The sequence below is a fragment of the Lycium barbarum genome, chromosome 3, assembly GCF_019175385.1.
Source record: "Lycium barbarum isolate Lr01 chromosome 3, ASM1917538v2, whole genome shotgun sequence".
Classification (NCBI taxonomy): domain Eukaryota; kingdom Viridiplantae; phylum Streptophyta; class Magnoliopsida; order Solanales; family Solanaceae; genus Lycium; species Lycium barbarum.
Genome location: NC_083339.1, coordinates 64,533,495 through 64,551,221, shown reverse-complemented (window position 1 = coordinate 64,551,221; position 17,727 = coordinate 64,533,495). Strand labels below are relative to the sequence as shown.

Here is a 17,727-nt window from a genome sequence, read left to right as displayed (position 1 = left end):
AAGTTGTATTTGGAATTTTCACGGCCAAACACTTGTTTTCAAAAAAAGTGAAAAAAAAATCCAAAAAAAAGGAAATAATTCTCATGGCCAAACAAGTCCTAAGACTATAAAAGACGCATCCCCAATTTAAAGACAAGAACGGGGAGAAAATGACAAAATGACTAAGGGGTCATTTGGTAGTGTGTATAAGAAAAGTAAATATGGTGTATTAGTAATGCTATGAATAGGATTAGTTGAGTATATTGAGAGTATTTTTTATCCAATGTTTGGTTTGGTGCATTAAGGGTAGTTTAGTCTTTAAATATGCTTATTCATGTATTAATAACCCTTGTATTGCTAATACCATTATTTGCTATGTATAAGAATAATCCTGAATAAGAAGTGCTCCATATTAGTTGTCATGTTTCACTTTTTGAGAGTTAAGTTGACCAATCTTCGGAGCTAAATTCGATTAGATTAATTCAATATTTTAAAATTATAATTTAGATATTCAAAAACTACACGAAAAGTACTACAAGTTGCAATTCCTCTCATATTTATATGGTGAAAAAATATATTTTAAAATGCTGGTCAAAGTTTATATAGTTTGACTTTTAAAAGGAAAGTGAACAATTAATATGGAACGGAGATAGTATATAGCTAATATATATATTAATTATACATGAGTTGAAAAACACTACCAAACAAGGAATAACTAATGATACCCAAGCTAATTCCACCAAATTAGGGGTTAAAAAAATAGTCCGCCAAATTAGGCCAGTGGAATAAGAATGACATACCCTTCTAGGATTAGCGTAGAGCAATGTTGGGGAAATCTTGTAGAGATCTTCATCAATAGCCTTGGTTGCCCTTTTAGGTGGTGGTGGATATGGTGGAACGTAACAGGGCTTGTTGCTTCTTTCACATCATATTCACAATCCTCCCATGCATCCTTTCTTCCTTCTTTTTCAATTGCTTTTCTCTGCCAAATGCCAACATGACTTCACTTTAACCATTGGCCGATATTTTATAACCGATTGGAGTTTAATTGTGACGGTGTTTAATTAAATTCAATTTAAGAAAAAACATATTTATGAGATTTGTGAACATTAATGTCATACTTCTTCCGTCAAATTTATGTGACACACTCTGAAAAAATATCATTTTTATATAACTAAAACAATTTAACTTTAAAGTCCTCTTTTTACCTTAATGAAATGATTCATAACTACATAAATATAGTATAGGTTATGTTTTAGACCACAAATATTAAAAGTCTTTGCGAAATTTTGCGTCAAGTCAAATGGTGCCACATAATTTAGAACGGAAGGCGTAATAAAATAAAATAAGAAAATTAAGAAATTGCTTGCTCTATCGCAATTTACGTGACACTTTTCGCTGTTCGGAAATCAAACAAAAAAAAATCTTTGACCACGATTTACTTGCATGCTCTTTAAATATTTTGAATTGTTAATTATTGCAACTTATTGTACTTTTTATGTAGTTTCTAAAAATATAAATTACTTAAAGATAATATATATCCGAATTCACGGTTAAAATAATGAAAATTAACTATCGAAATTCAAATAGTATCACATAAATTGAAACGGATGGAGTATTACTTTTGTAGAACGAACAAATATGTAGTACCAGTACTAATAGCATCAGAACACCATTGTACATAAATTTTCTATAACGCTAGCACTATCTTTCCTGAGATCCAAAACAGTACAATCTTCTCCTTCCACGATCCCTGACTGCATCTCAGCTTGATCAATATACATTTTAGCTTGATTGCTACTCTGATAATTCCACCAATCTACCTGTCAATTTAAGCAAAATAAGTTAATACTAAAAAGAGAAAACAATTGATCACATAAATATTTCTAACAGGTATAACTTGATAGAAATGAAGCTTTCAGCATAGCAAAGCGCCAAAAAATTCGGAAGACTCAATCTTTTGCGCCAAAAACTTCTTTTAACAAAATGTCAATCAAAGAAGAAGCATCTCTTGAATCACATTTCAAAACTTTCAACCAAATATTAATAAGTTTTTACTGGATACCGATCTAATGGAGTAATAAGCATAAAGATTTAAACTTTTCTCTCCCAAATAAACTAAGAAGAAGAATAAAGATGCTTGATTTAACATGAGATACAAACTAAGGATGAAGTACACATTGAAAATGATAAAGAGGAAGAAGAAAAGTAAGTAAAAAAATACATAATTGTATACTACTGCTCCTATGATAATGACAGAGAGTGACATTTAAAAAGAAAAAGAAATACCTGCACAAAATTTATGATAACTCTCTCCGTCCAACTCAAATTTCAGCAATGCATTCCACAATATCATTGATCTTGAAACCTAATCTCCACTTGAACATAAGTTTAACAAAAATATTACCTAGCAAAAGAAGTTGTTTTTAGAGACAGAAACGCCAATTCTCTGGAACTTCTTCACTGAATAAGGCATAAAAAATTTAAAGCACAAAAAAATTTCCATGTTAGAGATACCTATTTTTCTTCTCATTCAGTGGTTGACGGAAGAAATTGGGAAGCGGGGAGGGGTGTGGCGGCTGGTGATGAAAAGAAATTGAGGGCTAGGTTTTGGGATCTTTTTTCTTGTCTAATTACCGTCCCTTTCTTGTTTTATACACCATTTACTTCTTTAATTAACAAATTGTGGTTAAAATGTTACCTATTAAAAAGCAACATAGGATTATAACTATTTTTAATTACATTAAATAATAAGGAACAAATTAATGATTTTAATGGAAAAACTGATATTCTGAAATATATTTTTCAAGTATTATATAGTCCAAAATATAAAAATTATTAAAAATAATCAACATATTTAGCAACAAAAATAAAATTTCGAAAGATTACCAACAATTATAACTAGGTAGCTATTTAAAAACTCATATATAATACTTTTTAAAAATGGGGTTATGATAGTGTTAGCGTTTCATATGCTTCTATTTCAATTATATTAAAAATTCTTAATTAGATTTATAGTAATAGTAAGTTACTAAAATTTTAATACACTAAAAAATTAATTAACTTTCTGTGCTTATTTAAATCGAATATAATTAGTGATTAATGTAATCATATACAAGCACATAATTGTTTAAATGTAATATAATTAGATGCTCGTTATTGTTCTTTTTTTTTTCATACTGATTTTTGTTATTATATTTTATTTCTTTTTTCGGATTGCTTTTCTCTACTTTTCTTTAAGCCGAGGGGCTATCAGAACAACTTCTCTACCTTCAAAGACAGGGGTAAGGTCAGCGTACACTTCATCCTCCCATACCCCAATAGTGAGCTTACACTGGGAATGTGGTTGTTGTATTATAATTAGATGTTCAAATTTAATTAATTCTTTATTTAACTTAAATTTCAATATATTAGTTAATTGTCTATATCAATCATATATAAGTTTTAAAATCGTTTAAATGATGATAAATATTGAAAAGTTTTTATATGTTATAACATATCGAATAATAGTCATAAAAGAGACAAGATCCCCTTCTTGTAAATGAATTACTATTTTCACTATATTTTAGAAAAAATCTATTTTTATATAAAATTAAAATTTTCATAATTACTAGAACGACCATGACATTGGTAATCAAATAATAATATATTCATTTATTAATTTTAGCGACAAAGATACTATTTCTAAATCTTGTAATAGATGTTAGCACAAAAATTAGCGACTTTTTGTCTCAAATCCACCACTATTTTCATATAATTTTTTATTTATTTATTGAAGATTATATTTTTCATTCAATCTTTGTTAATTAATTCTTAATGGGTACAAAATTACTATTTTTCCTATATTTTAGGAAAAATCTATTTTTACATAAAATTGAATTTTCATAATTTCAAGAACAATCATATCATGATGTTGGTAATCGAAGAAATATTTATTCATATATGAATTTCCTCACGTCCCAATTTATTCATCTATTAAATTTAGCGATAGACATATTGCATTTAAATCTTGTAATAGATGTTAGCACAAAAATTGGCGACAAAATTTATTTTTCATCTCAAACCCGCCACTATTTTCATATACTTTTTTTTCTTGATTGAAGATTATATTTTGCATTTCAATCTTTGTTAATTAATTCTTTAATTTGTACACAATTACTAGTTTTCCTATATTTTAGGAAAAATATATTATTCTATAAAATTGAATTTTCATAATTTCTAGAACGATCATGATGTTGGTAATCGATTAAAGATTTATTCATCTATGAATTTTCTTACGACCCAATTTATTCATCTATTAATCGAATAATATTATATTCATTTATTAATTTTAGCAGTAGAGATACTGCCTCTAAATCTTTTAATAGATGTTAGCACAAAAACTAGCGACAAAATTTATTTTTCATCTCAAACCCGCCACTATTTTCATATACTTTTTTTTTCTTTATTGAAGGTTATATTTTGCATATCAATATTTGTTAATTAATTATTTAATTTTTACACAATTACTATTTTCCCTATATTTTAGGAAAAGTCTATTTTTATATAAAATTGAATTTTCATAATTTCTAGAACAAACATGATATTGGTAATCGAGTAAATATATATTCATCTATGAATTCTCTCACGACCCAATTTATTCATCTATTAATCGAATAATAATATATTCATCTATCGATTTTAGCGATAGAGATACTGTCTCTAGATCTTTTAATAGATGTTAGCACAAATATTAGTGACAAAAATTATTTTTCATCTCAAACCCGTTACTATTTTCATATACTTTTTTTCTTTATTGAAGATTATATTTTGCATTTCAATCTTTGTTTATAATTCTTCAATATGTACACAATTACTATTTTCCCTATATTTGAGGGAAAATCTATTTATTTTATAAAATTGAATTGTCATAATTTCTAGAACAACCATGATATTGGTAATGGAATAAACGTATATTCATTAATTAATTTATGATCCAATTTATTGTGGTTAAAATATTACTATCGCAATGGTAACCTCAATTGTACGATAAAATTATAGTTAACTATGAAAGTTTATAGTAGTTTTGATGTTGTTGACTATATACTTTCTCATGATAAAATATTAATTGTACCTACTAAGCCATTTAATTCCACAATTTTATAATTTAAAGTAAAACTATTTATTTAGCTATTATATTTTATTTAAATAATTTAATGTGGTTAAAAGATTACTATTGCTACGATAAATTTCAACTCAAGTTAAATTAATAATTAGCTATGAAATTTATTATTGTAATAGATTCATGGCAATATCATTTCTTCAAGACAAATAATTGTAGTTATTAAGCCAACTATTGCCACATATATTTAGTACTTCAAGCAAATACATCTTTGCAACAACGATATTCTATTACAAATAATTTTTTGTGACTAAAATGTTACTTTTGCTACAGTATATTTTAATTCATGGCAAAAATTAATAATTAGCTGCAAAATTTTATCATAGCAACAAATCAGTGGTTATATCATTTCGTCATATCAAATAATTGTAGCTATGAAGTTAACTATTGCCATAACTTTTTATAACTTGAAGCAAAATTATATATTATTTAGTTACAACATTTTGTTTCATATAATTTGATTGTGACTAAAAGGTTACTATTACTACGGTTACTTTTGACTCTTCACAAAAACCTATGGTTAGCTACAAAATTTTATCGTAGCAATAAATTTGTAGCTATTCAGGTTATTATTGCCACGGTAACTTTTGCCGCGTAGGAAAAACTTATTATTAGCAACAAAATTTTAGTCTAGCAATAAGTTTGTAGCTATTTAGGTTATTATTGACACAGTTACTTTTGACGCGTAGCAAAAGCTTATGATTAGCTACAAATTTTAATTGTAGCAATAAATTTGTATCTCTTTAGGTTATTATTGCCACGGTAATTTTTGGCGCATAGGAAAAACTTATGATTAGCTACAAAATTTTAGTGTAGCAATAAGTTTGTAGCTATTCAAGTTATTATTGCCACAGTTACTTTTGGCGTGTAGCAAAAGCTTATGATTAGCTACAAAATTTTATTGTAGCTATTTAGGCTATTATATTGCCACAATAATTAACAATCATAGCAAAAAATAAGGAATTAGCTTTGCCAATATAATTTTTGTGGGTAAGAAATTTTTCAAATTTGTAAATAACTATGAAAGTTTAATTTTCGTGGCTATTACTAGGTACTAGCCACAATTTTTAAATTTGTAGCTAAGATTTCGTAGCAATAGATGTTTTATGTTGTAGTGTTACTTCCATTTGGGGAGTGGGGGAGATGTGTGTGTGTGCGCGCGTGGGTGTGGGGGAGGGGGGGGGGGGGCGCTAATGGTGGAGTAGTATTGGCTAAGGAGCCAGTAGGATCTTGGAATAGTATGTTAAAGATTAATGTTTTAATTAATTTTGAAACATTTCATTTTCTAAACTAAATGAATGTGAATTTGAAGATACATTCTTCATTAAGTATTTTGCGTTCTTGAAACTTACATGAAAGTTGCATGTATTTTAAGAAAAATTCATGAACCTATTTTAAATCTTATTTAATGAAAACTTTTATGTTATGTAATTTTTATCCTATAAATAGTGTTTCATTCGGTTGGAAAAGGCAAGCACTTCAAGAAAACAATTTTCCCTAAAAACTTTAGAGAGACATCGATCAAAAGGTGAAATCACCAATTTAAGAATAGAAGAACAACTTCTTGAATGCTACTTGTTGTGGCTTAGTTGAATCCCGAAGATAGAGTTTTTATTTATTCTTCCGTTTTCTCATGGGAGAGACTCCAATTACCTTCAACAAACGTCTTAACGTGCCTCTAAGCCAAGCAAGTTTATTTTGGATTTCTTATATTATTATCATCCTTGTTCTAACAATTTTAAGATAGTTGTCTCCATGGCTACTACATCAACATTGAATGGTGTTCCATCTTTGCCTAATCCTAATTTTGAAATATTTGATGGCAAAGACTTTCTTAGATGGCGTGGAAAGATGGAATTCTTTTTAAGACGATTGAAGTTGGCATATGTTCTTGAACAACCTTTTCCTAATGCTCCTGGTTCTGAGGTAGCAACTGACGAGGCTACTTTGATTAAAGAACAAATTGCCAAGTGGAAAGATGATGATTATTTATGTAAGAATTATATTCTTGGAGGAATGTCCAACAAATTTTATGATCAATATTATACCAAGTGCAAATTTGCTAAGGATATTGGGACACTCTCCAAAATATCTATTTGGCGGAAGAGGCCAGTTTAAAGAAATTTCTTATTTCAAACTATATGGAGTTCAAAATGGTTGATGATAAGTCTATCACTGAACAAGTGAAAGAATTCCAACTTATAGCTAATAAAATTGGTATCTCTGGAATTGCTCTTGATGAAAATTTTCATGTTGGTGCTATTGTCTCGAAACTTCCTTCCTCTTGGAAAGAATACAGAAGCAAACTCTTACACAAGAAGGAAGATTTGACTCTTGAGCAATTGTTGCAGCATTTGCAAATTGAACAAGAGACTCGATATCGTGACAATAATATTTTGAAGGAACCGTCATGAAAGCTCATGTGGTTGAAGAAAAATCAACCAAGAAGGAATCTGTTAATAAGAAAATTTCGAAGGCAAAGAGAAGTACAAATTTCAAGCGTACTAGTACCAATTCTAAGTCGGTTGAATGTTACCATTGTCACAAATTTGGTCACTATGCGCGTGATTGTAAAAATTTTAAAGCTGAAAAGAAGAAAGAAAAGGCAAATAACCATGGAAAAGATGAATTTGTGGCAATGGTTACAAAAGCATTTGTAGCTAGAAATCAAGTGGAATGGTGGATAGACACTGGCGCAACTCATCATATATCAAGTGATCGAAATGCTTTCAAGACCTATGAATTAGTGGGGGACGATAAAGTTTTGTATATGGGAAACTCGTCCTCTGCTAAGGTTGTGGGAAAAGGAACTGTTGAATTGAAGTTTACTTCCGGAAAGATAGTCACGCTGATGGAAGTATTGCATGTTCCTGATATTCGGAAGAACTTGGTGTCAGGTACGCTTTTTTCGAAGCATGTATTTAGAATGATTTTTTAGGCAGATAAATTTATACTGTCTAAAAGTGGCACATTTGTTGAAAAAGGCTATGCTACAAATGGAATGTTTAAACTCAATATTGATAATGAAAATATTTCTGCTTATATTGTGGAGTCTCTAGATTTATGGCATGAACGTCTTGGTCATGTGAATTTTAGATCCATACAACTTTTGGTGAAAAATGGATTAATTAAGGACTGTGTAAAAGATCATACTACTAAGTGTCTTACTTGTAGTAAATGCAAGATAACAAAGAAACTTTTTAAGACGGTTGAAAAGACATCCACACTTTTGGAATTAATTCACACCGATATCTGTGAAATGGATTGTTTTGTCACGTCACGTCATGGAAAGAGATATTTTATCACTTTCATTGATGATTACTCAAGATATACATATGTCTTTCCATTAAGAACAAAAGATGAGGCATTTGAGTCTTTCAAAACATATAAAGCAGAAGTTGAAAATAAATTGAGTTTGAAGATAAAATTAATTAGATCTGATAGAGGTGGAGAATATTTAAAATCATATTTTATTGATTTTTGTGAAAAAAGAAGGCATTGAAAAACAATTGACTACATCTTATACACCACAACAAAATGGTGTAGCAGAAAGGAAAAATAGGACTTTCATAGAAATGGTTAATTCTATGCTTCATAGATCTGGTATGCCTGGAAATTTGTGGACTGAAGCCTTATTTTCAGCCTATCATATTTTGAATCGAATACCTTTCAAGAAACTTGAGGCATCCCCTTATGAACTTTGGTAGAACCGAAAGCCAAATATAAATTATTTTAAAGTATGGGGTTGTTTGGCTCATGTTAGATTACCATATCAACATTTAGCTAAGGTTGGCTATAGAGGAGTCGATTGTGTGTTTATTGATTATTCTCAGACGAGTAAGGCTTATAGATTCTTAAATCTTGAGACTTCGAGTCCTCACACAATTATTGAATCCTTACATGCTAATTTTTTTTATCATCTATTTCCGAAGAAAAAAGAATCTTTAGAACAAGATGCAAGTTCTTTTACATCTCTTCTTAAAAGAAAAACAGTTGAGTCCTTGGAAGAAAGCCATCTGAGACGCAGTACAAGATCAACCCAACCAAAGAACTTTGGACCTGATTTCAAGTCTATTTGGTTGAAAAAGATCCTGAAAGTTATGCTGAAGCAGGATCTTCCCATGATGCTCCATTCTGGCGTGAAGCTATTGATGATGAAATGCATTCTATCATGTCAAATAATACATGGATTTTATCATATTTTTCTCCTGGGTGTAAACCTATTGGTTGTAGATGGATTTTTAGGAAGAAATTAAAATCTGATGGTACTATATATAAGTACAAAGCTCGCTTGGTAGCAAAAGGTTTTACTCAAATGAAAGATATTGATTATTTTGATACCTTTGCACCTGTAGCTCGGATGACATCTATTCGGCTCTTGATTGCTTTAGCAGCAATTCATAATATGATAATTCATCAAATGGATGTGAAGACTGCGTTTTTGAATGCAGATCTAGATGAAGAAGTTTATATGAAACAACTAGAGGGTTTTATCATTCCTGGTCAGGAACATAAAGTTTGTAAGCTTCTTAAATCTCTTTATGGATTAAAACAAGCTCCAAAGCAATGGCATGAGAAATTTAGAAAGGCCATGATTTCTAATGGCTACTCAATCAATGGTGGAGATATATGCATATTCAGTAAATTTCAAGAAAATTCTGGAGTTATAATCTGTCTTTATGTGGATGACATGTTGATCTTTGGAACTGATATTGAAAGAGTTAAAGAAACAAAATCATTTCTTGCTTCTCAGTTTGAAATAAAGGATTTGGAGAAGATGATGTAATTTTGGACATTAAAATTGTGAGATCAGCTAATAGTTTGACTCTTACTCAAGCAAGTTATATTGAGAAAGTTCTGAAGAGGTTTGGTCATTTTGATGTCAAGCCTGCTCCTACACCATTTGATCCTAGCATCAAACTAGTGCGAAATTCTAGTGACGTTATTGATCAATTGATGTATTCTCAGATTGTTGGGAGTCTTATGTATGCCATGCATTGTACCAGGCCAGATATTGGTTATGTAGTAGGAACTTTGAGCAACTTTACTAGTAACCCCGGAGTTGAACATTGGAATGCCTTAATTCGTGTTTTAAGGTATCTAAAGGGCAGGATTAACGTTGGCCTACATTATTCCACCTTTCCAGCAGTTCTTGAAGGCTATAGTGATGCTACTTAGAATTCTAATCCTAATGACTCTAAATCTATTACTGCTTGGATTTTGACTTTGGCTGGAACAGCAATATCTTGGAAATCAAAGAAGTAGACATGTATTACTCACTCAACCATGGAGTCAGAATTTATAGCTATGTCTTCTGCTGGAGAAGAAACTGACTGGATTCGAAGTATGCTCATAGATATTCCTCTGTGGAGTAAGCCAGTGCCACCTTTGACTATCTATTGTGATAATAAGGCTGCTATTTTTCGGGCTTCAAGTGATTGTTACAATGGCAAATCGAGAAAAGTTCGTCTCAAACACAATCATGTGAAAAGACTATTGGAGGATGGCATAATATCGCTTCACTATGTGAAGTCCAGATTTAATCTAGCAGATCCTTTGTCTAAAGGGTTAGGCAAAGAGTTAGTAATGGAAACTTGTAAAGGGATCGGAATAAAGCTTGTTGTAAATTAATTGTACTTTATAGTAACCCTACCTAATGATGCAATCTTAGGTTCAAAGGGAAAAACAAGTAAATTTACAATTGTGGAGCACATCAATAAAGTTTCCATTTCTTCAAAGAGTGAGTAAATGTGCATAGGTTGAGATTCTATTCTCTTAACAAATCTATAAGGCCGATCTCGGTTGGAGTTAGTATGACGACTCTGGATAGATTTACCAATATTCCTACTGTAGAGGAGGATGAGATTATATTCTCTTAATAAGTCTATAAACCAATTTCGGTTGGAGTGTGTAGGAACCCTCTTGATAGATTTACCGACACTTTATTGTAAAAGAGGATGAGATTAAATTCTCTTAATGGATTCATAGACTATTTGGTCAGAGTATCCAAAGTTCCTCTTGATGAATTCGCCGCGCTACGTGCGAAGTGGAGGCCGCTTCAATAAGAATTTTAACAGGGAAATCTTAAAGCACTTAGTTTGAAGAATTCAGGACACATGACCGTAAGGTGTCAAAGGATTACGATTTTCACGTGAACATAGTAATGTGCGTGGAAATTTTTCTACTTCATTAAATGAACTGCTTAGTTCAAGATTCGTTCACTAAGTAGTCAATGATTTAGAAAGTATTCACTAGCTAATGGTTCAAGTCCAAAAGATACCATTATTGATGCATATTACTAGATTAATGTCTCAAAAATATTTTCAAAATTTCTTGAAACAAGTGGGGGATTGTTAAGATTAATGTTTTAATTAATTTTGAAACATTTCATTTGACAAAACTTTTCCAAACTAAATGAATGTGAATTTGAAGACACATTCTTCATTTAGTATTTTACGTCTTAGGTTCTTTAAAGTTACATGAAAGTTGCATGTAAAAAAAAAAGGGCAACCCGGTGCACTAAGCTCCCGCTATGTGCAGGGTCTGGGGAAGAGTCGGACCACAAGGGTCTTTTGTACGCAGCCTTACCCTGCATTTCTGCAAGAGGCTGTTTCCACAGCTCGAACCCGTGACTTCATTTAGTATTTTACGTTTTAGGTTCTTTAAAGTTACATGAAAGTTGCATGTATTTTAAGAAAAATTCATGAACGTATTTTAAATCCTATTTAATGAAGACTTTTATGTTATGTAATTTTTATCCTATAAATATTGTTTCATTCTTTTGGAAAAGGCAAGCACTTCAAGAAAACAATTTCCCCTAAAACCTTTAGAGGGACATTGATCAAAAGATGAAATCACCAATTCAAGAATAGAAGACCAACTTTCTTGAATGCTACTTGTTGTGGCTTAATTGAATTCCGAAGATAGAGTTGTTATTTATTCTTCCGTTTGTCGTGGGAGAGACTCCAACTATTTTCAAGAAACGTTTTAACGTGCCTCTAAGCGAAGCAAGTTTATTTTGGATTTATTATATTATTATCATCCTTGTTCTAACTTAGTACTCTTAGTTGAAGTTCAAAGTTATTTTTTTCTTTTTGTTATTTGCTTTCAATCAACTAGCAGTATGAATTTAATTTACCAAAAAAATATATATTGAGTGTAATCTGAATTTCTGGTTGATTAAATTTAATAAAATATCATTGTCCACAAATACCCCCTACTTCAAGACTTGTCGGGCTATGAATTTCGAGGACAATATTTGAAGTATTTGAGGAAATTATAAACATCCACATGTATTTTTCCTCTCAAAGTGCTCCCTGAGACATAGTCATTAAGCATCTCATTAAATACTATCAACGTCCATTTTAATGTATCCAACCGACCAAGGCTATATGCCATTTGCCAAATATGTATGGAATTTCTTCCTCCATGAGTTGGGTAAGTATTTGACTTTAACTGATGGTAACATCATCTATTTCCGTGGGAAACAAAATTTAATACCATTTGTTCGGCAATAATTATTCCATGATTGAATTCTTGTCTCATTTGGCCTGTTCATTACATCAGTAATTTTCCCACCGAAGCCACGTGAATTACTAGTAGAACTTGGATGTTAGGTCACAATATTTTTAGTAGGACTTGGATTTCAGGTAGAATAGGAGTTGAACTAGGATTCCACTGCGGCGGTGCTCGCCAAATTCCTTTTGAAGATTAATACTCAGTCCATGTTGGTGTCAAATTGTTTTAGCGGCTTAAAACTTGTTCCCACATCGAAAATCATATCTTCTGTTCTATCTTTCACAGGCTATATAAACCCCTCCATTGTATCAATTGAGCAACAACGAGCGACGTGTTTATGAGCTAACACGAAGGTGATTTTCTTCCTCCTTTTCTTTCGTGTCTATCGTTACTTTTCCTCTTTTTTTTTTTTGTTTTTTTTAATGTAGGTCCAAATGACAATGATGAGTTCTTGTTCAAGGGGATGACCCATGCATGAAGAAGAAGAAGGTAATCTTACGGCGCAAAGGGATGGATACTCGTCCCCGCCTTAAGAACGGTAAGGTAATCTTACGGCGCAAAGGGATGGATACTCGTCCCCGTCCTAAGAAAGGTAAGGTCATCTTATGGCGCAAAGGGATGGACACTCGTCCCCGTCTTAAGAAAGGTAAGGTAATCTTACGGCGCAAAGGGACGGACACTCGTCCCCGCCTTAAGAACGGTAAGGTAATCTTACGAGCGCAAAGGGATGGATACTCGTCCCCTCCCTAAGAACGGTAGGCTTGGGAAGCCTTGGAGGATTTGAAGACTTTAACTTGCAGTTATGGAAGATTTTAGACTTCATCTTGCGAACTTGGAGGATTTAAAGACTTCAACTTGAAAACATGGTAGATCTGAGGCTTCAACCTGCTGACTTCGTAGATCCGAGACTTCAACTTGCAAACTTGGCATATTTAAATACTTTGACTTGCAGATGTGGTAGATTTGAAACATCAACTTAAAGATTCAGAGGAATTGAAGACTTCAAATTGCAGACTTGGTAGATTTGAGACTTTCAGCCCGCAGATTTGCTAAATTTTAAGATTTCAACTTGCAGACATGGTGGATTTGAAACTTCAACTTGAAGGCTTGCGTATTTTTAGACTTCAACTTGCAAAGAGATTACAGTTATCCCGTTGGAGAAACCCATGGAAATGGAGATTTTCCCCCATTGAACCATCAAAATTTGGTGAAGGTTCGAATTTCAATGAAAGGATGCTTGTATATATGATCTACATGTGCATGGTCAGGCGGAGTTCACTTCATCATACTTCACTTGAACAACACATAGAATGATGTATTTTTTTTAACTCATGAGACTGAGCCTAGAATAAAACTCTAAGCGGCCTACGTACCTCGGTGAAGAGGATCAAGTCATTCCGTAGTTAAGAAAAATGAGTTTTGTTTTTCCTAACTTTTGCCTAGGCTGCCCCTTGCGGGATTTTCAACCTAGAGGACATTTTTTTTTGTGTCCTAACTTTTGCCTAGGCGGCCTCTTGCGAGATTTTCAACCTAGCAGACATTTTCTTGGGCCGTGCACAGTTTATACTCTTGCGGTCCAGGAGTTGCATGCAGTTTATGCTCGTGCCTTAAAGAACACCATCTTACTTCAAGGATAGTACTTTTTCAAGAAATTTGCGTTGATAGGACCGATCCTCAAGCCATCCGCATCAACAAGCTTGTAAGCGCCACTTGAATATGCTTCTTGTATGACATATGGTCCATCCCATTTTGAAGTGAATTTGCCCCCAGACTTATGGGAAACGATGATAGGTCTTCTTACTGCAAGGACTTGATCTCCCACTTGGAAGGACCTCAAGCGAACCTTTTTGTTGAAGGCACGAGATAGATGGGCTTGATAACATTCAAGATTTTGTTGAGCCTCCAGCCTTTTCTCATCAAGTGCTTCTAACTCTGCAAGACGCAATCGAGCATTTTCCTCTTCAATGAGCCTTTCTTGAATAGCAAGTCGTAAGGAAGGTATTTGGCGCTCAAGTGGTAGGACTGCTTCAACTCCATAAGCAAGCGAGTACGGGGTTGCTTGCGTTGGTGTGCGATAAGTTATCCTATATGCCCACAAGGCTTCTACCATTCGTTCATGCCAATCCCTTTTGGACTTGGAGACAACCTTCTTCAACTAGTTACACAAAGTCTTATTGAACACTTCAGCTAGACCGTTGGCGGCAGCATGATACATAGAAGATTTACGTTGCTTGAAGTCAAAGAGATCACAAATCTTGTTCATCAATTTGTTATCAAATGGCTTGCCATTGTCCGTTATTATGTAACGAGGAATGCCGAAGCGGCAGATGATGTTTACTCGGATGAAGTTCGCAACATTCTCCTTCTTCACTTCTTCAAGAGCGACAGCTTCGGCTTATTTTGAGAAGTAATCAGTTGCAGCCAAGATGTACAAGTGTCCACCAGAAGATTTCGGCAATGGACCAACGACATCTAACCCCCAAGCGTCAAATGGCCAAGATGCGATGGTCGGGTGTAATGCTTCGGGCGGCTGATGTATAAAATTCGCATGAAACTGACAAGCCTTGCATCTTCGAGCATAGTCCAAGCAATCTTTCACCATCGTTGGCCAATAATATCCCATCCTTTTGATGTGGAAGTGGAGCTTTGGTCCAGATTGATGTGATCCACATACTCCTGAATGTGCTTCTTGCAAAGCTTGGACTGTTTTATCCTCCCCCAAACATCGCAAGAGTATCCCCTCAAAAGATCTTCTATATAAGGTATCCTTGTAGTAAAGGAATCGAGGCGCACGACGACGAATCTCAGTTCTTCTTCTTGAGTCTTCTAGCAGTATCCCATAACTTAAGTAGTCAATGATGGGTTGTCGCCAGTCTTCCTTTGCAGCTTCAGAAACAGCTACGAGATGCTCAAGCTCACTTTCCGCGCCTTCATCCTCATTTGACGGAGGTACTACCCATTTTTGACAGATAGTCACTTGTGTTTGATCCGGCAGAATAAGCGCAGAAGCTAGAGCAGCTAAAACATCGGCTTTCTTATTTTCCCTCCTAGGAACATGCTGAAGAGTCACATCACCAAGCCATCCTATCAATTTCTGAGCATAACCATGATAGGGGAGTAATTCAGGCTTCTTGACTTCATAGCTTCCCAAGAGTTGATTGATCACCAACTGAGAGTCACCAAAGACTTGCAACTGCAACTGCTTCATGTCGACGGCTATTTCAAGTCCAAGTATTAGTGCTTGATATTCAGCGACATTGTTGGAGCAACGTTGTGTCAAAGTAAAGGAGTATGGTAGAACTTCTCCCTGCGGAGTAACAAACACCACACCAGCACCAGCTCCATCACATTGTGCAGCACCATCAAAGTACATTTTCCACGGAGATTGAATTTCAACGACCATTGCATCTTCGTCGGGAAGTTCATCAGTTAGCTCCCAGTCATCAGGTATCGGGTGATCTGCTAGGAAGTCTGCCAATGCCTGTCCTTTTACAGCCTTTTGAGGGATGTACGTAATCTCAAATTGTTGAAACCGGAGGTACCACCTTGCTAGTCGATCACTGAGGACTAGTTTTGACATAACAAACTTGATGGGATTTGCTCTGGAAATGAGGTTAACACTATGAGCTTGAAAGTAGTGCTTCAGCTTTTGAATCGAGAAGACTAGCGCCAAACACAACTTTTCAATTGGCATGTAATTCAGCTCATTAGGTGTCATCATTCTGCTCAAGTAGTAAAGAGAATTTTCTTTCCCTTCGCTATTCTCTTGGGCCAACAATGCTCCAACCGACCTTTCTTGTGCTGAAATATACAGTATCAATGGTTTTCCAGGTACAGGGGCTACTAGAACTGGAGGCTTCATTAAATATGACTTGATATTATCGAAGGCACTAGTACATGTTTCGTCCCACTTAAAAGGGGCGCCCTTCTTCATGAGACGACTGAATGGTTGGCACCTTTCAGCTAAATTCGAAATGAATCTCCTAATATAAGCTAGCTTCCCTTGCAGACTTTTTAACTCATGAATATTTTGAGGCTCGAGCATTTTCAAAATCGCATCAACTTTGGCTTGATCAATTTCGATTCCCCGATGTCGAACAATGAAACCAAGGAATTTTCCAGAAGTAACTCCAAAGGCACATTTCAATGGATTCATTCGAAGTTGATATCTCCGAAGTCGCTCGAACACCATTCTCAGGTCTTGCAAGTGTTCACTCCTCTTTCTTGATTTTACCACCAAGTCATCCACATAACATTCAACATTTTTGTGGAGCAAATCATCAAAGATATTCTGCATATCCCTTTGATATGTGGCACCAACATTTTTCAAACCGAAAGGCATCACTTTGTAACAATAAATACCCTTAGGTGTACGAAATGCAGTAAGCTCTTCATCTTTTGGTGCCATGCGAATTTAGTTATAGCCAGATGAACCATCCATGAAAGACATCGCCTCGTAACCAGTGGTAGCATCAATCACCAATTATGGGATGGGAAGCGAGAAATCATCTTTAGGGCATGCGTTGTTAAGATCCCTCAAGTCAACACAAACTCGAATTTGGTCAGTCTTTTTTTTACGGGAACGATACTCGAAATCCATGTAGGATATTTAACTTCACGAATAAAGCCAGCTTCAATGAGTTTGTTGACTTCATTTCCGATTGAAGGAACCAAATCTGGTTTGAAATGCCTTTGCGCCTGCTTAACAGGACGGGCACCATTCTTGACCGCCAGATGATGGATTGCTACTTTGGGATCTAATCCAGGCATCTCTTTATAACTCCAAGCAAAAATATCCCTATATTCTTTGAGTATTTTCATGTAAGTGTCTTCTTCATCACCTGTTAGAAAAGCACTTAGGTAGGTGGGCCTTGGGTCTTCAACAGTACCAAGATTAACTTTTTTCAAAGAGTTTATTGTGGTCTTCACCCCTTATTCAAGTTCTGGAGAAGCATCTCTGGCATCTTCATCCTCTCGAGGATCGCCATCATTGAAAGATATGTGGTAACACGAGGAAATGTCCTCTAACTTCTCGACAACCTCTATCTGAAATGAAGTATCTTGATCAC

At 33.9% G+C, this 17,727-nt stretch overlaps 1 protein-coding gene and 1 long non-coding RNA gene across 2 annotated transcripts; both read right to left on the bottom strand.

Annotated features, from left to right (window-relative positions):
• Window positions 1-1,532: 1,532 nt before the first annotated feature.
• LOC132633896 (uncharacterized) lies at window positions 1,533-2,629 on the bottom strand. Its single transcript, XR_009579918.1, has 3 exons — window positions 2,497-2,629; window positions 2,269-2,386; window positions 1,533-1,802 (listed from the first exon to the last, which is right to left on the bottom strand). It is a non-coding gene; the product is annotated as an uncharacterized LOC132633896 (long non-coding RNA).
• Window positions 2,630-15,053: 12,424 nt separating this feature from the next.
• On the bottom strand, window positions 15,054-16,850 carry LOC132630918 (uncharacterized). Its single transcript, XM_060346501.1, has one exon. The coding sequence runs from the start codon at window positions 16,848-16,850 to the stop codon at window positions 15,054-15,056; it is 1,797 nt and encodes a 598-aa protein (XP_060202484.1).
• Between the last annotated feature and the right edge of the window lie 877 nt (window positions 16,851-17,727).